At 34.3% G+C, this 25,587-nt stretch overlaps 1 protein-coding gene across 4 annotated transcripts in view; it reads left to right on the top strand.

The window, feature by feature from the left end:
• Positions 1 to 25,587, top strand: part of ASCC3 (activating signal cointegrator 1 complex subunit 3) — a 291,790-nt gene that overhangs the window by 163,236 nt on the left and 102,967 nt on the right. For all 4 annotated transcript variants that reach the window (XM_072855573.1, XM_072855572.1, XM_072855574.1 and 1 more), the window contains 2 exons: positions 24,442 to 24,633; positions 24,962 to 25,186. In XM_072855573.1, the coding sequence (XP_072711674.1) occupies positions 24,442 to 24,633; positions 24,962 to 25,186 (417 nt within the window). The remainder of the gene's footprint in view (positions 1 to 24,441; positions 24,634 to 24,961; positions 25,187 to 25,587) is intronic.

The raw sequence follows: 25,587 nt of genomic DNA, 5'->3' as shown, positions 1-25,587 counted from the left end.
ATTCTGTTATCAACTGTCTTTCTGAAAATCAGTCTCTGATCTAAGGATTTCAGATTTGTTGGCTTGTTTCTCGAGCTCTGATAGTTACAGCACTGAGGTAACAAGTAACAGTCTTCTGCTATCCTGTGAAAAATAAAATGGACTTTTTTCCCCTAATCTATGGGCCTGATCATATATTCTGTTTTATCTATCATGAGCTTCAACTTGATATGCAACAATGCTTAGTTTGATCCTGTTTATCACTGGAAAGCTGCCTCATGAATATTTGTTCTACTTCCAGAAGCTGTGCTGTGTTAGTAATGGGACTCCTAGAAGCAAAATGGGTTAGCAAACCTTTTTCTAGAATGATCTCTGAGGTTGCAAATACAGCTGACAGGGGTGCTGATGTTTTTGTTCAAGGATCTACAAAAAGATGTTTTATGCTTTTGTACACAACTTTTCAGCAATTTCAGTGTTATTCAGGTTAAAATCAGTAATGAATTTCATCACTGTAAATGTAAGATTTAACGCCTTTTCTTACTAATCCTCTATGGAAATGCTCTGATAAACTGTAGGATAATGCGTTGCCTATAGCATCCCCTTCCATTGTTGACAAAATTTCCTATTAAATACTAAATGCGCTTAGTAAGAACTTTTGAAACTGCTGTCATATTTATAATATGATTAAGCTTTTTTCCTTAAATGAAGTCTATCGCAGCCTTCTGCAAGGTAATGCAGTATTTGCATTCAGTCAATTCAGATCTTAAGGTAAATACATTATTTTAAAATGTCTTCTTTCTTTGTGTTTGTAAATATAGAAACTGAAATTCAAAGTTGTATTGTTTAAAAGAATGCTTTTAATTGTTAATTTAATTTAAATCTAAGATTATTTTTTTATGTCTTTGATTAAAATAGACTGAAACATCTTTCTCTCTGGGATATGGGAACAATATTAGACTAATAGAGGTTCCTTGATGTCAGGCTGTAACATTACTTACTGTAATGAGTAGCTCTAACAAGTTATTTGGTTCATTCTGCAGTCACAGAAGTTTGCACAGTCATTAGCAGCATATGTGTATTTTTTTTCCTTAAAATTGGCATAAATGTTGATATTACTGTAAAACTAGCTTATTTCAATATAAGTGAAAGTATAATATATTTAACTGTAAATAAGTGAAGTATAATATATTTAACCATTTTCCTATGCATTTCCTACCTATTTCTTACCTGAGAATTTGTGAGCTCCTTGTCTTTCCTGAAGTTTTAACCTTATTCTGGGGCACTGACAGAGAGAAAAGCGATGCAAAATTATTTTTTCCTTTGACTGTGAAAATCTCCTTCAGTTAGCTGCTAGAATGTTTTAGTATGTAATCCAGGTCAAAAAGAAGTTTGCTGTGTCTTTTCACAGTAGTTAATTGATAGCTTCCCTGGGTGAGATGATTTCAACTTGAAATCTCATAAGGTGTATATGGATATCGAATAGCTATGCTAATAGTAAAGAAACACATTTCAAAAGAAAACTTCAAAGCCATTTGGGAGGGAAAAACAAAACCAAAAACAAACCAGTATGATTGTTTTCATATTCACAAGTTTGGGAAACAGGACTACACTCCTTCCACTTCAGCAGCACAGCCGATTAGCCACTTTTGATTTTTGCCAGTGCTTGCTTTAACCATGTGTAATGAAGTTCAGGTGTATATTAAAAATACATAAGATTTCTTGAGAGGATAAAGCTCCCTTTTCTTCATACTTTCTTCTGTCATTTAACAGGCTTAAAGGCTGGTAATATCTGGTCACTTGTGAACACTCCAGCAAGAAGAAATTATAAGATAATATTAAAGTCAACATAGGTGCTCTCTGCCCTAGCCCCTCTTCAGCCCTCCCTCAAAGAGCTTACTTGGCTCAACTGTTTTCAGCTGCTTTCATGCCCTAGAGATTATTCCAGGCAAGAAATTAAAAAAGAAATGCTTAATTTACTAATGACCCCTAGGTCTTGCATTCCTTTTCCAAGATGTGCGAGTTAGTTCTTGGCTGCAATGCATAATCTTGTGCAATATGTTCACAGTGAGACTGTAGACAATAACCATATTTTTCAGGCACCTTTTCTTTATAGGATGCACCAAACCATACTGGCAAATGGTTCCGGTCACATGCAATTTAAGTAGCTTAGTATGGAAACCATATGCTGACTAGAAAATAGTATTTAAAGAGATCCTATCTACTTAGGAATTAATTTTTCAGGAAATAATGTAGCTACAGTAGTTATTAGTAATGAAGAGTAATGATTGAAAAGTTAATAAGAATTTGTGGGTTTTCTGCATCACGCACTGACAGTGAATGCTGCTTGTTGATGATCAGTTATAGTTTGTATTTCATGGCAATTATTCTCAAACAGACTTGATACTGTTCAGTGATTGACATTCTGTTAGAAACTATATTTGATTTCTTTTACAGGAACTAAGAGTAAATTTTCCGAGGTCCAGTGAATTGTATTCGATTTTAGTTTTTTCTCTAGCATCACAGTTGACTTAAAGGATCACTGCAAAAGTCTCAAAGTACTATTCTTTGGGGTTATAAATTAAGGAGATAATGTTTGGGTTTTTTTAAGTGGTTGGTCATTGCTTTAAAGATGCAGGCCATCACAGAACACCCTTTGTAGTTGCCTTTCCTGAAATAAAATTCAGAACAAAACCTGTAGTTCACAGTTATCCTGTAGCATAAATCTCAGTGCTTTCTTCTAGGGTTGCTTGATGTTTTTCCTTCAGAATATCACTATTAACTGACCGTGTTTCTTTTGCTCCCTGAGGATTCATGTGAATTTATTTATTTATATTGTAAAACAATAAAGGTATAGGATATCTTTAGACTGTGAATTATTAAAAATTGAAGTTTTTGACCTGGCATAATTGAAAAATACATGTTCATGAAGACCTAATTTGATATAAATCATCACTGCAATATGGGAAACTATCTCACACTGTCTCTTTAAAAACATTAGAATAAGTGCAATTAAATAAATTCACCTGTTCCATGAAATATTCTGTTCACTTACCTATTGATAGATTTCCTCCTGTTGAAGCCAGACTGTGGCAAACATTAGGTTTGTTTTTTCCCCAAGGTACCTTTAGATGCTTGATTCAGTTTTTCATTTCGAAAACATGATTTTCTTAACAGATGGAGAAAAATATTAAATTTCACTTCAGTTCATATTCTTAATTTCATTTATTTTCAAAATAAGAAAGCTTTCCAAAAACAGTTGAGTTTGATTGTGGTTTGATGGAATTGTTTAGCTATGTATGCTCACTGTTTCAGTTGTCATCCACTTCCAACTCCCCCCAAATACCATAATTTACACAAATTTGGTTGGGATTTTTAACTATTCCTTTAATTTATTTGCACAATATGTAGAGTAGATCAGAACTGGACAGAAGCATTTTTGCGCTGAAACTTGCAATGACATCTAGTTAAAATGGATTGTGATATAATGAGTAAAATGAGTGCACACTTTTAAGAATTTGAAATAAAAGAGCAATTAGAAGCAACCATTAAGAATGAGTGAATTGAATTTGATCCACAGTCTGTTAATACGACATACTGAGAGCTGGAGGTGCTTTGGAGGAAACAAAATAGGTTAAAAAATAATTAAACACACTTTTGGAAAGTTGTGCAGATTTTTTTCCAGAGAACTGCCAAATATTTATTGCCACATGTTTCTTTTTCTGGTTTAAGTTGTATTACATGTATAGTCGGTCTCTGGTTTTTAGCATATCCTATATATATGTTTTATATTATCAACGTTTCTCCATAGTAGGAGGCCGGAAGATATGGAAGCTTTGATATCTACAACATTTAGTTTTATCTTCTGGTTGTTTTGAATTCATCTTAAGCTCCTTTGAACTGGAATTCCAAAAATCAACCGAGATTCAGAAGAATCCCTGCTTATTGGAAATCATTGTCCTGGAGAAAAGCATTGTAGTGTATAAAACCACAAACAGCTGTGCTTTAGGATGTACAGATACCATTGCATATCACCTTTATCACAGTAAAATTATAATTTTGCCTAAATTTGCCAAATCTCTTTTGAACAACCTAATTATTTCAGAGACCTCTTTTTGTTGCTAGATTGTTATATCAGCAGATTGTTATATCAAAAACACCAGAGACTGATTACAGAAGATTTCCAAAAACCATAAAAAGCTAAAAAACAGTGTTCTTTTCATCCCACTACTGAGATTTTGAATGAGCATCATATAAATGTGTATTTGGATACATCTTTGTACATGTACCATGTCAGTAATTTTTGGCTCATTTGACCAAAAGACAGAACTAGAACTAAAAGTTATGTATTATGCTAGTGGGAGCTAGACTGACAGCATCATGTTTTTGACAGGGCTAGAGTATACACAAACTGTGCATGAACTATAATGAAAATGGTAGGTAACAAAAATGGAGCTTACTCTGTATTATGGAATGAAAATAAAATTGCTAAAAGAATGGGAGGCAGATCTGGAAGTATATGGCTTGTGAGAAGCTGCTGGAAGAGTGCAGATAGGAAGACAGCAATGTTAGGAGACTTGTGAATTTCAGTGCCTAAGTATGAATTCTTAGAAAAACTAAATGTTCACCATCCCCATCCCACCAAACAGGCCTTTGTCTTTGGACAGTATCAGTACAAGTAGATGAAGACTTCGTTTTAGTCAATAAAGCTAGAAAATGAAAAATGAATAAACTTCTAGAACTTAAAATTTTATTTACATGAAATTACAGGAAAATTGTTAGGCTTTTAGTAGAACAAGGTCTTAAACTAAGTCATTTCTAGTGCTCAGATAAGGCATACTGAAAAACACTGACACTGGAGTAAGTTTTTTTTCCTAGGGTATTTCCTTCCTATCAAATACGAACTTTAATTATTAGGTCAACCAACTTGACTAAGAAGCAAGATTTGGTTTATGATCTCCTGTATGGCTGTTATGTTGCCAGCTGCTGTGGAACCAGCAGAATCTGTTTCTTCTCCAAGCAACATTCATATATAATATATGCACTAAATATTTTAAGAAATTCTAAAAACCCGGAAGTGCCATGTCCTGGTATTTACCATACTCCAAATGGAAAAGCCATTTGAGATTAATACTGTCAACACTTCTAATGCATTCTCTAGAATAGGATATTAAGGGAATATTAAGAATATACACCAAATTGTGAGATGAATTGGAATGCATTTCAGGCAGTGGTTTTATTCAGCTTCAGACTTTTGTTGGTAAAATCATTCCTAACCTGTAAGGAAAACTAGAAAAACAACAATAGACAAGCAGGACAGATCCTGTTTTGACATATTTGCAGATGATGTGCATATGGCTTGAAAACTTTTCCAAAAAATTTACGCAAGACTTTCAGATTTGAAAGTTTTTTGGCTTAGAATTTGTATTTCTTGGTACAGTTCACATTTAAAACAGTTCTAATTAGACAAGGAAAACTTTTCAGCATCATCCTGTATTTGCAGAAGAATATTTTTTTCTTTTGATAATCAATAATAGTTAGGAGATCTTAGCAAAGATTTTGAATATTTAATTTTCTTAAGTCAAAAGTAGTGGAACTTAAACTTTGATTACTTTATATATATTATATATTAAAACCAGTACATGATTATAAGCATTATGTTATCTTGCTTTATCTATACTGATATCAGCAATTAGTTAATCAGCCATTGGTCCATTCTAATTCTAATAAGATATATAGTTCTTTGTTACCTCTTTATTAAAGGATGGTGTAAGCATATAGTGGAGTTGTCATGCTTTTGACAGTGCTTGTGCAGCCAGGGTAACCCATACCTCTATCCTGCCCAGTACCTCACGAGTAAGTTTCTCATGTTTGTTTTGTGCCCCTAGCAATAGAAATCAAAATGCTCATATATGTTTTGTGTATCCCACCTTCAGATATCTGATCTGCCCAGGCACTTAAAAATGTTTAACGAAACATATTTGTAACTTTACTGAAAATATTTGTCTGTATCTAAGTTTTGCTTCATTGTGGTGCTTTATCACCTCTGTAAGAAAACTACATATGTGATTTCAAAAGTTTATCCACAACTTCTCTGACGAATCTTTTCTAGTGACGGAAGGCACAAATTGCAAAAATGTGAATTGCTGAGACAGATGTGAACATAGGCCAGCAATTTCCCTAAATACTGGAAGATTTTGATGATGCTTAGCAAAGGTTCTAAAAAAAAAAATTAGCCGATTGTCCATGTTTCCCAACAGATTCAAGAGGACTAAGACCAAAAAGAAGTTTATATAGGTAAAGATAAGTAAAAACATTTATATTAAGTTTTTCCTAGCAATCACAAAATATCTTCAGATAAGAAAAATAAATAGGAGTGTTACATAACTGTGTAACATAATAGTTGTTACCTGGGGGAAAACATTATGTGTACAGCTGCTGATTGCCTGAACTCAGCAAGAGCTGAGATAGTCCACCCTGCACACCAACAAAGTGCTTGTGAACAAAAGAGTTTGCAGCACCTTGGTTCTTTGAGAGGCAATATTTACTGGCTGCCGCTGAGTTTTCACTGGCAAATTCAACCTCTGCTTCGGAAATCTTATGCATCAACCTTGAAAGTGTCAAGGTTTCTGACATGTTTTTCTTTTGAATTAGTTTTTTTTCCAAATAAGGACTTGTAAGAGCTTCTCTAAAAATGTTATCTACTTGAATGATGACCTTGAGCAGCATTTTTGAAGAAGCCATGTTGATTTTTGCTGACTACTATGAGGATCTGTCATTTTCTATAGGTGATGCTGTATGATTCATTTTGATTGTGAGTATTGACACTATGAGATGAAATTTGAATTTGCCATGTGCAAAACTGTCATTATTTCTGTGTTTAAGGTTATGACCTCTAGTTTAGTGATTAGTGTGCTAGGGATTCTTCTCTATCTTCTTTTTTTTAAGATAGACAAAAACTGTAGGAAGTTAGTTCAACATAGGCTTATAAATTTGGAAGTTCTAAAATATTGAGAACTGTTGACAAAATGCTGAAAACCTAGTAGTGGATGGAAAATCCTTAGGTTCTAGATTTTAGAGTTCTAGATTTTTTTTTTTTCAAAAGCTTTGCAAAAGTATTTCTAGACTCTTGTAACAGTAATAAAAGCAATTAGCTCAGGAATCAAAGACCATTGCATCAAGGATGAAAAATATTGTACATTTTCTGTCTGTGAGGGTGCCTCTGGCTTTGATATGCATGAATTTTGTAATCAAATGTAGAATTCCAGTGCAAAGTCTTTGATTTTAGAGATCACTTTTTCCAAGTATTGTGCTATGTATGTTTATCAAGGACAACAATCAGAAATCTGAAAAGAGTTTGAAACCTTTAGCATTATATTGCCATGTTTTCATTTAAACTGTAGTATTGCTGAATAATGGAACAGAGTCCTAGTTGGTTTGCAGTTGAAGGATCTAATTGAAAAACATATTGAAGCTAATGGGAAAGAGACTGTTGGCTTTGGAGTAAGCCCTAAGGACACAACTTAATACAGCACAAAATGGTGTTTCATGGAGAAAACACAGCACACTTTTTGCAGATGTGGATTTTCTGCAAGCTTCTGAAACTGAAAGCAATAAGAAAATGTGAATTTGTCCCAGTGATTTGTGGGTTAAAAACACTCATATAGGTGCACCATATTACTTATAATTCTTTTAATGATCCCTTACATTCAGAAATTATTTTCTGAGCTCTTGATTCATACAGTGTAGTTAAAAAGTGTTGGTACTGCAGCATAGCATTGAAAACATATGTGGTTTCTTGCTCCATGGGCATGTAACTTCAAAATAGCTGTAATAGTTATTTCCAGGTATTCTCTTAGATTTTGTTCCTGTGAGGGACCATATTCCTTGAAGTAACCATCAAGATCTCTTGTTTGAGGAATATATGCAAGATTATAGTTGTAAGACACTTCTGTCCTTTCAGAGTACTGTACAGGTCTACAATTCTTTGGTTCAGAATCAAGTAATAATTATTTAGTGGTTTGACAGTCATAGCCCTATTTATTATTTTTCCTACATGGTCCAGTTTCTTTAAATTTCAGATTCCCACACTTATGGGAAAAATAAACATTAAATGAAAACAGAGAAATTTATGAAACTAAAACGACTACAGAAATGGGTCAAAGGTTGCCAACAAAACCCACAACTATTAATAAACCTGTAAAAGAAAAAATAAAATGGTAACTAAGAACATAAATAATATAGCTAGAGCATATTGGAAAAAAGCAAGATGTGTAAGATGCTGTCCACATGCAAATTCATGTTCTATGTAGGAGTTTTATGCAGTTTTCATCATGAAACAGAACTAGTACTTGTAAATAGTTGAAAACTAACTTAATCAAAAAACAGTAAATAAATTATTTCAGTTATGTATATATGAATTGCGGCTATCAAGAGGGCTCAGAGTTTTGGGGGAATATGTGACTACAGGAAAATGGTGCTGTTACAGCTAGAGTCTGGAAATCTCTCATTGGAGTTCTTTATATAAGGGTTCATGATGTTGAGGAACAAAGTAAATTTAAAATATCTTCAAAATATTAGTCTAGTGTGGAAATAAATGTTTCTAAGAATAAGTGAGGTGAAACATCTTACAATTTTAAGAAAACAAAGCTAATTGAAATTCTTTTTTATTTCATTTTCAGGTTTGTAGTTTTCAATGCTGAGTATTGAGAGCCACCTTGTGGCCATACTTTTTAATGCACATGTATGATGCTGATTTTATGGAAGGTGAAAGAGAGCATTTTGAAGATTGAGAATTAAAAATAAACACATAACTACGTTCCACTTCCAGGCATCTAGCCTGAATTGCAGCTCTCTGGTTGACCTGAAAGATGAGTTCTTTACATTCATAGGAAATTTCTGAGATAGTTTTTTCTTATTCCCTCATTTCTTCCTTTCCTCTTCTTTTCTTGCATACATTAATGGATGATAGTATAAAACACAAGATAAGTTACATATGTAATAAGTATAATGTATAATATACTTGTATAGTAGATATACATACAAAGTGATGTATAGTAATATAATATGGACTACATTCACTGTTGCTAAAAAAACCTACAAATTCTTGAACAGTACATGTTTTAGGAAGCTAACAAAATTTGTCTGACAGTTTTAAGCATTTATTTTTCTATGTCTGTTAGTAATTGTTTTGATTACTGGATTAACAGTTAATAGTAAATAGAACAATTCAATATTTATAACTTTCAAGTTTGTATTTACTATTACAAAGTATATGTATGAAATTAGTTTCAGGCATCAGAGCTGGGATCAGTTGGAGAAAATGCATGAGCATGAATTCTTAGACACAGCTTCGCAAAATACCTTCATGAATTTGTGTCTTCTTCTGGAGGAGAGACATACCAAAATTTATTGTGACAATAAAGGAGCTAATGTAAATATAGGAAGTCATCAGCTAAAGTAACAATCTAGATTTTCCTGAATTCAGTTTTCTGTTCTATAATATAAAGTATATGCTGTGTGCAAAGGTGGAGGTTGGAGCAGTACTACTACTCTACCAAGCATTTTCTTTTGGGATTTTGAGGGAGTAGGGATGTGTTGTGGTTTAGCCCTACTCAGCAATAAAGTACTACACAGCCGCTCGCTCACCCTCCCCCCCCCCGGTGGGATGGGGGAGAGAATCAGAAGAGCAAAAGTAAGAAAACTCGTGGGTTGAGAAAAAGGCAGTTTAATAGGTAAAGCAAAAGCTGCACACACAAGCAAAGCAAAGCAAGGAATTCATTCACTCCTTCCCATGGGCAGGCAGGTGTTCAGCCATCTCCAGGAAAGCAGGGCTCCATCATGTGTAATGGTTACTTGGGAAGACAAATGCCATCACTCCTAATGTCCCCCCCTTCCTTCTTCTTTCCCAGCTTTATATACTGAGCATGGTGTCATATGGTATGGAATAGCCCTTTGGTCAGTTGGGGTCAGCTGTCCCAGCTGTGTGTCCTCACAGTTTCTTGTGCACCTGGCAGAGCATGGGAAGCTGAAAAGTCCTTGATTTAGTATAAGCACTACTTAGCAACAACTGATACATCTCTGTATTATCATCAACACTGTTTTCAGCACAAATCCAAAACATAGCTCCATACTAGCTACTATGAAGAAAATTAACTCTATCCCAGCCAAAACCAGCACAGGATGGGATTCCCCATAAAGTTCATACTTACTTCTGATATTAGTGGAAACCTTTTTTCCTCTATGGCTGAATTTGTACTGAGGACTCTCAGACAACTTCAGGGTTTCACAGGCAACTCATTCCATCAAACACAAAACTCTCAAATTTTACTCTCAAACTAAAAATTAAATCAATAACTGTAGAAATGTGCACAGATAAAAAAAAATCACTTAACATCTGCTATCCTTTTTGTTGTTAGGGGAAAATTGAGATTAACTAGACATTTAATCACATTCTTTGTCTGACAACAACAGTTTGGGAACATTTCAGTTATAGTATATTCTTATCAACTTTGTCACATTGGAGAAAACTGTTTCTTGTCATACGTTTAAGTAGCACTATGACCTGTACTGAGTGTGGTGATGACAGATTCTGTGAATGTATTGCATAATTTTGTCCATAGCAAAGAAAGGGCTGTGGGAATGTAATATTTTATGGGAAGGTGCATAGTTATATTTGGGGTTTCTAACAAGTATAAAAGGAATTTATGATAAATAATGCCCCCTGATTAAGTTGCCAATAAAAGGGATGTAAAGTCTCCCTTCCTATTTTTACTATGATATTCTTTAGTTCTGGTATGTTCAGGCATTTAAAACCATAGGATGATCTGATTAATTTTCATGTATAGGGCTATTAATTTTTTCAATTGTTTCTTCAGTTTCTCTGTGATAGGAGGTATTCAGTATCAGAATAAGCAGGGATTAGTGTGAAGACAGATAATGCAAATTCCAATTTACTTGGAATAGTGAGTGATAATTAAGAGCTCTTATTGATACATGCCACCTGGGAGTGTTGAGACAATGCCACCTGAGTCTGTTACAACAGACATTTGTTCCAACGGAAAGTTATTTGAGGGTCTATTTTGTCTTTAATTCTTTCCAGGATAATTCTTGTTCATTAGTCTAAAGCTGAAACATGCCAGTGGAGTGCTTTTCAGGGTAAGATTATGGCACACAGATTTTAGAGACTACACATGGTAACTACAAATGCATGATGTGACTGAGTTCCTGTTGTAGATGGTGGACTTCAGTGCCTTTCAGGCAGTGGAGCCAAGAGGATGCCTGAGCTCAACCGTGAGCAGACTCGGGGTGGTCAGGGAGCAGAAACGCTGTACAAGGCCTGCTGCCTGGTGCTCATTGACTGTGAAGGGTGCTCAGACTCCTACTTCAGCTGTACAGATCTGCATGTAGACATCTACAGTGTTTTAATCTCAGACTGAACCCTGGCATATCAAGCTGCTGGCAAAGTAGCCTGTCTCAAATGGTCAGGCAGTTAACTTTCTAGGGACATTTCTCTGCATCAGACAGCATTAGCTGGCCTTCTTATCTTCTGTTTTAGCAGCATGCGGATTAAACCAGTATGATGGAACTATCTAGTTATCTCAAGTGATGCCTCCTCAAAAAAGAGATAGAGTAGGAAATCTTTGCTAGGTTGATCTCAAGATTGTAAACGCCATGCCAAGAATTGTAAATCATCAGTCTGTTTCTGTAAATCTGATCAGAAACGCTGTCTGATATTGTCACAGAAAACAGGCTCAGTAGGTTTTCCTCTAGTGAGTGGTCCCTGGAGGTGAGTAGTAGAGATAACACCAGTGTTATAGGTAAGCCTAGCCTCTGTGTTTCCATTCTGTCTAAAATTTCTGTGACAAGATAACTGGCAATTCTATATTTGGAGCTCAAAAATTCAATTTAAAAATCAGCTGAAATCCAAATACAAAATTAACAGAAGGAAATACATTTGTTGAATAGCTTCAGATGTTTAGATTGGAATTGGCAAAGTGAAATGTTCTTAGTTGTGTAAACCAGTTTCTGAGGATGAGTGATGATATGATCCCCAAGCTTGCTTTGCAATATATTTTATATTAATTATTATTTATATATTGTTTACATTTGTTTTATATAAAATATATCATATTTTGTTAGCTTTCAAAGTGAATAATGAGAAAATCAAGCAAAATAGTAAAAGTTTTTAAAATATTTGTCACACTGAATCTAATTAAAAGTTTGTACAGATTGCGAGAGTCAAAGATTGTCCACTCCTTTTATTCTGATTTTAATTCATAATTCAGTATTACCATCTTGAAACCACTGAAAACTGATATCCTGGTGTTAACCCTGATGTATGTGTGTGTTATGAAACTCCACAAACATGATATTTGCCTTAGCACTGAGCCATGTATGTGGTTCAGTTCTGTACAGTCAGGTAAAGTTTCTCTTTATATAGGAAAGCTATTAATATGTCTTGAAAGTGATTCAGTGTTAGTTATAGAACTATCTTACATAAATAGTATTAGCTTTCAGTCTTAAAGCAGGGAAAAACTTTTTTATTTTTATATATGTTTTTACTTCAACTTCAGTTATTTTTGTCATTTTAAAAAATATAAAGATACTCAGTTTTAAAATGTTATTACTTCAAGTAGTAAATTATATAGACATACTAATTTTAAGGCAAGTGTTGGCATTGTTTCCTATTTGCTTTCCTCCTAGAGTCCTAACACCCCAACAAATGCAGTATTACAGCTATGGGTTCAACTTTAGGTAAAGAATTTTGCAAAGCCTTTTGAGATTAGGCTGCTCTCTAAAGAAGGCAGAGTTGTGAGATGAAAAGCATTTTTAAGGAGAGGAAATGCATGAAGGATGTAATGATTTGAACAAATATGACTATTAATTGTACAGAAGAAAGACTGTTAATATAATTAAAAGATTAAAGAAAATGAAGCTCACAGTATGGCATCTAACACTTTTGAACAGTCATTAGCGCTAATGTATGCATGATAAGTAAACAGAGTATGAAAAATGGAAATTAATCAGGGTTGGAGAGGGACCGTGGAAGCAGCACAGCAGCTCTCTTCTTACCTGTTTTGTGCTGCTATGCCCTGCATTAAGTGAGAAAGTAACAAACTCCTTACTTCTTCCCATACCAGGTAGTCTCCATGGTATGCTTGATATGTGAGATACTTTCTTAAATTTCCTCTGAGATCTATCTATGTGGGTAAGACATTTAAAGTTGGCTTGCTGAAGAAACTGTTTAGCCTGCTTTAAAATAATGCTATACCAATTACAGTATCTTAACAATAGTGAGCTCCTCAGTTTTAACAGAGGATTTCTAATCTAGTTTACAAACAGACAAAGCAGATCAATGAATTAACATCAATGCAATATTTTTTTCTCAAATATCTGTAGATATATTATAAAAATTACTTGCACAAGAAAATAAGTCATCCTTTGCTCAAAATATCAGCCTTGGAGAGGAGGTATATGTGCTAGGTACATGCTTAAAGAACTGTAGATGTAGAAGACAGTCTTTCAAAGCCAAATTTAATTATACATAATTGTCTTCATCTCTGTGACTTTTAAACTTTTTATAAAGCAGTTATCTTACAGGCTTCATGAAGTACAAAACAATGTTAGTAAGTGACATAAAATATTGGGACTATAAAGGCTGGATTTGAGGGGATTTTTTTTAAAGGGGGGGGTAATAAAACCTTTTTTTTTTTTTCAGTAGATAGAGTTTAAAACTACAAGGGATCTTACAATTTAGTAGAGGTCTGTGGGAAAATACCCTACATTTGAACGGGATCTGGCTGTAAAATTGAGCTCTATGGAGGTGACTGCACAGTGCTCCTTTCTTGCATCAGCTGGTTTCCTCTGGCAGCAAGCCTAATAGTTGCCTCAGTTTAACTGACAATCTGTCTCTAAATTCCCAAGTCTGCTGGCCAAAAGAGCATAGTAATACAAACCTTCTTGTTTCGTCACTTATTAGGTGCTACTTCTGTGCCCTTTTAGGTTACCTTATCATGTTACCTTTGAAACTGACTTTGAATGATGTTTAATAGTCCACAGGCTTCACAGTTCTGCACTGAGGTTGCAGAACTTCAGAGAGCAGCCTGTGAGTAATTTGGAATAAAACTAACAGACAACACAATTGTCAAAGTTGTTGGTAATAATCAGATGGCGGTGTTAATAATCAGTGTTAAGTCTTACAGATGTCATTTCTAAGATGTATTTTTTTTTTCCTGAGGGTACAGGGGAAAAATTTATGAAACAGTAAGGCAAGGAGATAATTCTGGGAGAGTTGAGGTTATGGAAATCTGATGGGGCATGCATTTGAGTTGGAACAGGGGCACGAGGAATATAGAATTCATAGGAAACCAGGTTTCATTGGTCCCACCACTTTAAAGGTCTACTGGTTTCTTAAGATTTTTTGGTTGTTATAACTTTATCAGATAAATAATTATCACTTATTATAATTAATCAGATTATACTGTATGAGCATTTCAGTATGAAAATACATAAACATCTGTAATTTTTCATGTCCTTTGGAGATTTCTCAAAAGTGCTTGTCTTGTAAGTTTTAACATTTGGTGACACTGAACTACAAAGTGGTACTAAAGAATCCTTGAAATTCTCTTAAAATAACAAAGACACAGGAGGAATAAAATGTCTAGTTCTGAGACTTGTTTAATAGTATTAGCACACAAATAAAAAAAAACTTTGTGATGCTAATTACATCATGAATTTTCTTATGGGTCTTCATATTACACAGTTATCCATGAAAAAACTTATTTTTATGGTGCCACAGATGGTCTGATGTTCTAGTTTTGTTATCTTTTTTTCTTAAAGTTCAGATTACATAGTTCAAGTTACTTAATCAGTGGTGAGTCTCACATTGACCTTTTTTAGTTTATGAATTTGTACCACTTTTATTTTATTGACTTGCATTTTTTTTATCATGTCTGCTTTGTGTTGTTATGTTTACTTCTTCCATGCTGTGGGGCAGAAGCTAGAAAAGTGAAGAAACCAAGCCACAGTACCAAATCAAAAGACATTTAAAACCTAGGGTTCATCTCTCCAGAAGGAAAGAATTATTTTCCTGCTTTAAGATAAATTTCAGCTTTTCATGGACCTACATACTGATGCCAGTCTAAAACTGTTTGAAAACCCTATAGGCTATTAATTCATACTGCACATTTCCAATTACCTATAAAACTTGTAAGAAAAATTCCATTCTTGTGGAGAGTCCTCAGTCTGTCACTTTGCATAGCTGTGAAGTTGTAGTGGGCTGTTATGGTTTAATTATGAAATGAGAAATACACTTAATGTTCACAAATGGATTTATTTCTTGCAGGGTTAATGATGTCTCAGTCAGTATAGCCTTTGAGGAGGAGTTGCACTAAAAATCATGATGATATGTAATAAGTAAGCTGCAGCTGTATTGGAAAGATCTTGAAAACACTTTCTGCTTTCGTTGTCTCAGAGTAAAAGTATTGTCATGGCTCATCCAGTATTGCCACGGCTCAGCAGAGTGGCAGTTTTGACTATTACAAAGCAAAGGAGGTGTTCTCAAATATAACAAATATTTTTATAGAAACCATGCAGTATCAGTTTCCTGTTGAAGCAGAAATATTGAAATCTTTGCACAGTTAAGCACAGCAACAAAAGGTTTAACTAGGTCTCTGGAGGATGTCAGCATTCAAACTGAAACCAGTACAAATTCATCTTTGCTGTTGCAATGCTACCCTTGCATGTCATCAAACTGTTTGTGTCTCTATCAATTTCTTTTTGTGCTGTATATTTTCCCTACTGGCTAGTTTTCTAACAGCATACTGAAAACTTCTGCTGTCAGCAAAACAGACCAAGATTGATGACTTTTTCATTTGTGTACTCCAAGTGGTTAACAAATATGGCAACAGGACATCCCATCTCAAGGGCTGGAGAAGAATAGATATCTTGCTGTATTTTACATGTTTCATATATCTATTCCCAGAGGAAGAACAGTTTAATTCTAAATTGATGAGAATGAAAACCAGAGCTTTACATGATTTTGCATGCATTTTAAAATTGTGTTGTTATAGAATTATTTCAATCTTAATTGATGTGCATTTTCATGCCATTGCTAAACTGAAAAGTTTTGACACTTCTTTTAATAGGATTTGAGATTGTTTAAGCACAGATTTCTGTTCACTGTGAAGTCCAGATTTTCATCATACTGAAGCAGTACAAAAATGTCTCTATATAATTTTTATTGCACTTGCTAAAAAACAATAGAAAGATGCTTATGATTGTACAATATATGAAAAGAATTGTTATCTTTACTGCATTTTCACTCAGTGGTGGAGCTTAAACTGGGTCATTATAATGAACATTTCCTTTCTATTTAAACCTAGTGCTGTTTTCCATGTGTGTTTTCACAAAATAATTATTTTTCATTCTAAGTTCTTAAACCCTTTTATCTGAGAATCAGTAATTCATTCAGTTGTAAGACAGGCACTGCAGCCTAGCTTGAAGTGAAATGTTAGGTTACTTTGGTCCATGTTTCAAAATTCTGTCTGAAGTTGAGGTAGTGTATTGTCTATACAAATAGTTCCTTTTTTTGCTTTATAACAGCTAGGCATTAAGTGAGGTAATTTGAAACTATGTCTGCATCCTTGGTGACTTGTTGCAAATCCATCATTTGTGCATGGTCAAACTTGCATTCATGAGTCTTTCATTCTTGGCTTGTCTGGCTGGCTCAAAAATGTAACATAATACTAATTTAGCAATACTAAATTTTCTTAGCTTCTATCGTCAAAGATTAAATTTAATGTTTACCTCTTGTTCAGGGTTTTTAATCTGACTGCTATTCTTCCTCCTCCCATAGAATCATTTCATTCTCGATGCACCATGTAACTTTTCCAATAAAATAAAGATGGGGCTGCTATGATGTAATTTAGTGTACTGTAAAAAGAGCACACTGAATAAGGCAAGACATTTCTGGACACCATACCAATCCATTCTTTAACTGGTAGTCATCACTCCCTGATGTGCCAACTGGATGAAACGCAACCTTGTGCAATAAATATGTTATGATCTGTGGTAAGGCCAGGGCAATAGAAAAATGGGCCAGAAATTCTGCCTTTTATCTCCTTTCCTGGTGAATCAAAAAGAGAAGAAAAGGATAATTAATAGGGATTTTTTAAAAAACTATTCTCTGATTGGAGCACAAAGACATAAGGAATAATGTTCCTATTTGTACAACTGCAAAGTATGTTTTAAACCTGCATTATTTTGAAAAATCACAGTGTTAGCTGTCATATGCCGAGTACTTCAGGGAATCATTGAATTGCCACATTTCAAATTCCCAACAGTTACCCCTACTGTGTAAGCAATGTTCCAGCAATAATTCATATTTTCTTTATTAGCAGAAAATTATAAGTTTTCACTCTTCACTTTTAAAAGCAGACAAGTCTTTTTGGTCCATATTTACAGAATTCATTTTCCTTTAAAAGGAACAACAGCTTCCCCAGTATTTTCTTCAAAGAACATCTACAAACACCAACCCTGTAAAAAGTAGAAGAGTTAGAAACCTGGGCTGAAACGTAAACAACTAAGTAAAAATAATAAAGATAAGCAAAAGTGTACTGAAATATAAGTATCATCTAACCATATCTCAAGACTGGTAGTCATACACAATGAAAATGGTATGGCTTTGAAGAAAAGAGGCCATTATTTCACTTGAATAAAAAAATACAACTATGTTAGAACAAGTCAGTCATAACTTGGATAGGCTGCTTGGCAATTGTTCCTAATTGTCTAAACTTCTCCTCCCTTCTCTTTTTCATACAGTTTTTCTAATTGTGGTTTAAATACATTAAAACTGAATTATTTGATACTTCACTCTGCAGTGACTCTGTGTTTTACAAACTACAGAAACCCAGTATGTTACATAAACCTGAAATATTTTTTAAAACTTTCATTGAAGGTAGCTCTGCCCTGCAGAAAATTATGTGTGCATGTAGAGAGAATTGCTTTTAGTGCAACAACTGAAAAATAGTCTGGGGCCTACTGAGGACTAAGGAAGATAGATTCCTATTCTAAACAAGTATTTCTAAATTACAAATTGACAGGAGACAACCCTAAATCAATAGAAACCCGCATACACACAAAGAGGAGAAGGTTCAGAAGAAAAACAGTTATAATACTATAATACAGAAAATTAGTCCTGAATGATGTGCTCCTGATGATTGCACTCAAAGAATTGTTATCTTTACACTGATAGAGGAAGATGTTTAAGCAAAGCAGTCACACTACTCTCCTTTCTTTCTCCTTCAGAGGTATTTTTAGAGCACTTTACAGAACTTACTGAGGTGATTTCAGTAAATTGATCAGAGCAGTAACTCATAGGTTTAAACAATTCTAACTTTAATACAGTGAACTTAAATCTCCAGAGGGAGACAATTAGATTATTGACTCTTCCAGGAGAAATTCAAACTGACTCACATTTGTTTGCTAGAATTACCTTCTTCAAATACTGTCTTGCCAGGTACCCACTAATTATAACCCAGTAAAAGAATAAATGTTGGACAGAGATATTACTTCAGGATAACTATACAAAGTTAATAGCTAGATACATTAAAAAAGAGAAGATGTAGAGAATGAGCATGCATACTTATTAAGTAGAATTGCATACTGACCAGCCTGCATCCATCCAGAAATGATCTGCTAGGTCATGCAAGTCAGCTTGGTTGAGGAGAGCTCTCTGTAGTCTTTGGGTTCTTCACAGGAACCTGCTGGAGGTTGAACAGTAGTGAAGCTAATGCTGCTGTTCTCGGGAAAGAGTGAGGGAAGTCATGTGAAGGCATATCAACACAGAAGCTGTGCAAAGCAGATTCACTACCTGAATCCAGTGTATTGAACTGTTGGGTATCTTTTTAAAAATGACTGATTTATAATTTTGCAGAAGAGCTTCATGACAAGCTGTTTATATATGATTTAGTGTATTACTGTGTGTTTAGTAAATACTAATAATTTTCCATTTCATGCTGTTTCTCAAGAGATATGGAAGGTAACACAAGATAAGGACCTATTGTTTAATATATATTCATCACAGAAAAGTAGTCAACTTTTAAATCCTTCAGGGAAAATTTCTTTCAAAAGTTAGTTCTTTGCTTCTGTAATAAAGCAATGATTTTATCTTGCTTGTTCCGCATAACGTGCCACTTAATTCTTGTTCTGGAAACAGCTGCTGTTAGCTTAGTTATTATGCAGACAGTACAAGTTGAATAATACAAATAAAAGTTCTAATTCATAAAAGGAGAGTCCTCAGGTAAAATCATTGCAGCTCAAATGCATTCCTCTTTTCTCCCTTTAGACTCCAATCTGCATTTCTTCATGCTCAGTTTCTTTCATAAAGTGTCGGATAGTGTTACTGCTCATCTTCGTGGTTTAGCATTTTCTCTAGGTTTCATATATACTTGCTCTAACTGGGCAAATTAAGGAGTCTCATGTTTTTTTCTGTAACAAGAAATTATTCTATTTTTACTTCATATTTAAAAACCCCTTCTCATGGTTTTATTGGCATTATCGAAGTCTTGATCTCTCCCCTTTGAAACAGCAGTTGTGAATAAAAGAATAAAACTTATGTTAAAGATTTAACTTGTATAGATTAATTAATATGCAATATGTATGTAGTAAATTCTGAAGAGCAAAAATGGTGAAAGATCATGCAATCTTTTTAATTTCTTTCCATTTCTCTCAGTCCTCATATATATTCAAGTCATGTTAGTTTTTTGTATTTAAGGAACAGGAATAAGCCCACTGACAGACTCTTCAACTTCCCTTTCTTCATTCTGCTTTTCTCAGCCTCCCTTTACTTCCTGAATGGATAGAGACTTCTCCCATCTTACTTTAATCTCATAAATTTTGAAAGACAATCAGTATTCTTTAAATGAGCCAGCAGAGCAGATTCATCAGTATGATTAATATGAATGAGGCTGAGGAGGCTTTTGTCTTGTTGGAACTTAAAACAATTTAGAAGGTCAACCTAAGAATTACACTTTCAGATGTCTTCAGGAAAGTTACAAAATAGTTGTTTGGGAAATAACTGAATTGTATTCATCACGCAGTAGTAGTACTAATTAAAACTGCCCTTCATTGAAGGCTGCAGCAAAAGATACCTTACTTTGTTTATTTTAGATGTCCGTGATATCTGTGCTATCTGAGCACCAACACTCATCAAGTGAAGCTAATGAGGCCTCAAAATTAAGACCTAGTACTTTGCAGAGTGTCAGGACAGTGCAGAGAATGAGGGATGGGAATAAATTGCTCAGAATTGCTCAAACCAGTGAACAAATATGATGGTGCATGCTGAACAAACTGCAAGTGCTGCCCTGTTGTGAACTCCACAGAAAGGAAATTACAATGATTGAGTCTTATGATCACGAGCATGAAGTTTTGCTATAGTAAGGTGATTGTGAGAAAAATACTAGAATAGCCTGTGCCATTTCTGTTACTGGAAGAAAATATATGATAGTCAAAAACTGTGTTATGAGTGGGGAAAAAACACCAAAATTCAAAGTTGCAAACAATATCTTCAAAACGAGGAAGCAGAAAGGAAAAAGAAGTAATTCACAGAAAGAAAAAATCTGATCTAACCAAGTAGTGGTGATCTACTTAGTCTGTACTACTACTTAGTCTGAGTGTAGCAATTGGAGATTAAAGAAAAGATATAAATTGGTGTTTCACTTATCAAGAATAATTTATTGGCAGCTGCTTCTCATAATCAAGCTTTACTTACTCTTTTTTACTTGTTTTTTAGATAAAATAAGAAAAAAAATATAAGCATATTAAAAATTTCGTTCTTTGATTCATGTAGTATTGGTAGTTCAGACAAAAAGCATGCAGCTTATAGTCTTTATGAATGATGATACCTTTATGATACCAGATGCAAGCAAAGGGTAAGGAAGGGTGTTATCTTTTTTAAGTCTTTAGCTGAAATACACTAAAGTTTTATTAAATCTTTTTTTCTGCTACATGTGCCTCACTTCTCATTAAAATTAAGCAGGACATTTTTCTATGTCTAATTGTGACATTTTTGATGTGTCTTAATCAAGAACTGCATGAAATTCAAGACATTTAAAGGAGAAATATAGGTGGCAGCAAGCTAAACTAGGAATTTATTTAATATATACTGGTTTAGATGCACACACACATGTAAGCAAAGGTCATAAATCTACAGCGCTCTTGAGCAATAAGGGAGGGGAAAGAAAATCAATTCTAATCAGGAGACCAGTGCCAGACCTCATAATAACAACTTCTCCGTACACCTGAGGCACTTAGTAACATTTCGTATAAATTTTAAGCAAAACCTTTTAGTCTGTAATAGAACAAGACAGGAGTAGTATAACTTTTTACAGTTTCACTTGCCTGATTTAGTAGTTGTTGGTTTTGTTGTCTCTGCAACCATTAAAATTCAAATTTAATAGAATAACCATACAATTCATTGGCACAAGAGCTTAGGAGGTTTGTTTGCAAATATACTGCCATTAAAGGGTATGCTGTGTGAGCAGTCTTCCAAGCCATCAGAGATATGAGATTAATTTTTTTATTTTATTTTCTCAAGTGTAACTTTATAAAATTCCGTCACTTCATTGTTCTTGAACTAACTTGCCTTCTATCTTCGTAATTTAAAATGCCCACAAATTTATGGAAAGAAAATTAATTCCATTTCTGTGCAGTTAGCGGAATCATCAAGGATAGTTAGTGCTTTGATTTGCTTGGCATTTGTTTTTTCCGATGTCAAACATGAAACGTGGGCTGTGAGTTTTTCATTAAAAAAAGTTCATCATCTTCTGTGTGGAAAAAATTTATTTAATGTGTCTCTATACTGATTACTGTGCAACCTAAAAGTCTAGCACTTCATAGATTCAATAAATGAACAGACAAAACCTGTGAATATTAAATGTTTCAAAGGTGTTGTTTTAGAATGTGTGGTAGATTTTAGAAGCATGTGGTTATTCTTTCTAAATGCAACTATGTGGATATGTTTAGGTGTAGCTATGTATTTTTAAATGATTTATTAATCTTAAGCTTTTAAGTCCTTGAATTATAGACAGACTAGCACTGCCATATCCTAATGTGTTTTCTGTCACAAACTTTTCCCCTTTCTCCTCCTTTTTCCTACGTTCACAAGTTCCTTTCTCTAAATTGGTGAAATTGTAGTTCCTAAAACTGTAAACAAATACAGTTTCCTTCCATATATAGTACAAGATTTTACTCTTCTTAGTTTCCCATTAGTAAATTGCTCTGTTTTTCAGTCACATTAGACAACATAAGCAATCAGGTTACAAACAAATGTATGTAAATTTTAAATTGTGGAGATTTGAGAACATGATTTGGCTTTTTCAGCCAAAAAAAAGTTGAAAGTGTAATTTTTGATATTGAATAATTGAGCTTTTTGAAAAGTAGTTATCTTAATACCTGTAAAATAGTCACGTGACACCAATACAACAAGGTCTACTAAAAAAGTGAAATTTTTGATGGTTGTCTTATCACATGGGAAGATTTGCTTTATTTAAGACAAAAGCTAATTGCATTGTTAAATGCTTACACCATGTTCTGAATGTAATCAACATCAATCCAATTTCTGTGTCACAATTATTCTCAGATTTGCAGCTGAAGTGAATTTTCCACATGCCTGTCTTCTGTGAGATTTGTTGTTGATATACTATAAATGCAAACCTTGGTGCATTTGTGTTCTTTATGAAGTTTCCATTCACTAGCTCATAAAGACTAAGCTTCGTGCCACTTTCTCAATTTCTTATTTATTCATTTTTAAGCACTACAGCAGTTAATTAAATTTGCCAAAAAATCATGTGTTAAAAGCTGAGTTTGAATTCCTTTAAATGAATAGTAAATAATTACTGCTAAAGCAGGAAAGATCAGATATTGAGAAGCTGGATGATTGTGAAGCTGAGAAATGTGTTTTTCCTACAATATTTTTCTTTTCATGTCCTCCTTTATAATTGCATTCCCATCTCCCTATTTATTTCTGTGTTTGCAGAGATTTATTGTTCATGTTTGGCAGCATGCCAGTACTGTGAACCATATTTTGCTTTGCTTTACCCACTCTGTGTCCCACTCTTAAGTCAACTTTCAGTGGCTGTGTGTCAGGTACTAGTAAATGTGAAGATTTAAAAAAATAATACTAATAATCATAATTTGATCTAGAATTAATTTGCTATAATATGCAGGGCTGAAAATACAGCGATAGTAAAAAAATACTTAACTCTCTTGTGGTCTATGGAAGAGTAGAGATTCTCTGCTGACAATAATAATAAAGAAATCTGGTTTAGGGAAAGATTAGAGTCATCATTACCACAACCCTCCTGGTGTCATATTCAGCAGCGATCGATTTTGGAAGGCAGTGAGTGCAGCAGTTAGGAATGTGGAAGAGGTGGGAGGAAAATCAGAGGTGTTTGTAGCATATCAGGGACACTGAAACGAAGATCTGAGGAACCAGTAGCCAGGGGCAAGGGTAAAGAGCTTGTATGCGGCATGCTTTCTGACCTTACATTTAAGCTTATATAAGCTTGGTTGAAGGTCCTTTATTCCAGTTTACAACAGGGTTACCATGCCTTTCCTCCTGTCATCTTAATTGTAATAAAAGAGCTGTACTTTTTGTGATACTTGAGCTTTAGCCCAAAGCCATGTTTCTGAACAGAAAGACAGCTGTTCCCATTGGGCTAAAATGGCATGAACTCACACTCCAAAGCAATTTGAGTTTCAGAATTTAGTGTTTGGAAGGGAAGTGTATTAGTTTTTCTTAACTTTGAATCAATATTTGGTTTAGGTGAAGCATGATAAAGCTAGCACCCAGAAATAAGGGAGACATGCTTATGGACCTTGTACACAGTGGGAGGCTGGAGGACCTGAGGTTTTGCAGACTGAGATCCCAGCCTCCTACGCATGGGGAAGGTAAAAGTGAGGGGTAGATGAACAGTTTGATTCCATACTATGAATTTATTAATCCACAGTGTGCCAAGCTGATGCAATGGCTGGTGGTGGAGAAGGGTACCCCCTCCTTAATGTTAAGTATAGTGTGTGGCCTGCTGCCTTAAGCCCATCCTAGGTGCCTGCATAGTCTGAAAGAGTTGCTTTTAAGGAAAAGCAATATGTGAGTTCTCAGTTTCAGCATTCATACTGGTTATCAGTAAATTTGGATCTCTGTTTAAGTGAAGCTATATTTTTATAAAAGTATTCTTTTAAACAATTAAGTGTATTCTTTGGAAAGTAAGAATAGAAGTCAAATTCATTTGTAGAAAATCATGACATATTGGCGTTGATGAAAAGTTTGACATTAATATAAATAGTTCCTTTCGTATGACTCATAATAATATTCAATGTTTTTTTTCCCAGTAATTTTTTTAATACAATGCTTCTTGTACTGTAATTAGAAGTGAATTTAATTTTTATGCTTGTCCATTCTAGGTACAGAGATCCAGAAATAAGCAGTTACGTGAGCTGTTTCCAGATGGATTTAGTATTCATCATGCAGGAATGCTGCGGCAAGACAGAAGTTTGGTTGAGAACTTGTTTTCTAATGGACATATCAAAGTCCTAGTTTGTACAGCTACGCTTGCCTGGGGTGTCAATCTTCCTGCTCATGCTGTTGTTATTAAGGTAAGAGCTTCCATTACTCTGCACATGGGTATCTGTCTTAAAAGAAATCTGTAAAGAAGCATGGATAGCAAGATCTTTATTGTGGGTTTTGGGCCTGGAGGGGAAATGTCTGATTGACTTGAAATGTTATTTATATCTCATTAAACTGATTCTCTCCAGTGGGAGTCTAGTTTGTATAGTAAAGATTTAAATATATCAAAGATTATGAAAGGATTAGTTAAAGTACACTTCTGAAATCATGCTATATTTGCCTAATTTCAGTATTCAGCTCATCAGGATTATACTCATGTGTATTTATGTTAATTTTTATTAACTTTTCCTCAACCAGGGAACACAAATATATGCTGCAAAAAGAGGCTCCTTTGTTGACCTTGGAATTTTAGATGTCATGCAGATATTTGGTCGAGCTGGACGGCCTCAGTTTGACAAATTTGGAGAAGGCATCATTATTACAACTCATGATAAACTCAGTCATTACCTGACTCTTCTTACTCAGCAGAATCCAATTGAAAGCCAGTTTCTTGAAAGCCTTGCAGACAACCTAAATGCAGAGGTAACCTTTGAATCATTTAGAGAAACTAGCAAACTTTAAAGGATTAGTATTATTTAAAACAAAAATGCAATATTGTCACACTTAAAACATCTAAAACGGAAATTTTATTTATTACTAGTAGTCTGTAGGTGTGTATGTTTAAGAGAAGTGAACTGTTACATATGTGAAAATGTTGGGGGCCTTTGACAAAAGGTAGTAGGTATTAGAAGTAGTACGGAGGGTTAAAATACCATTAAGATAAAACTGTAGAAACACATAGCATTTACCTTCTAATCAGAAGTGCTTTATTAGAATTTAGTAGTGTTCTGCATAACTGCAAATTAAAATCTGCAAAAAATTAAAGCATGTCTGTCTGTATACAAACAAACTTACTTCACATGGTTGACTGCAATATAAGAAGA

The sequence above is a fragment of the Ciconia boyciana genome, chromosome 3 (assembly GCF_034638445.1).
Source record: "Ciconia boyciana chromosome 3, ASM3463844v1, whole genome shotgun sequence".
Taxonomy (NCBI): Eukaryota; Metazoa; Chordata; class Aves; order Ciconiiformes; family Ciconiidae; genus Ciconia; species Ciconia boyciana.
Note: the sequence above shows the minus strand (reverse complement) of the source record. Positions and strands in the feature narration are given on the sequence as shown.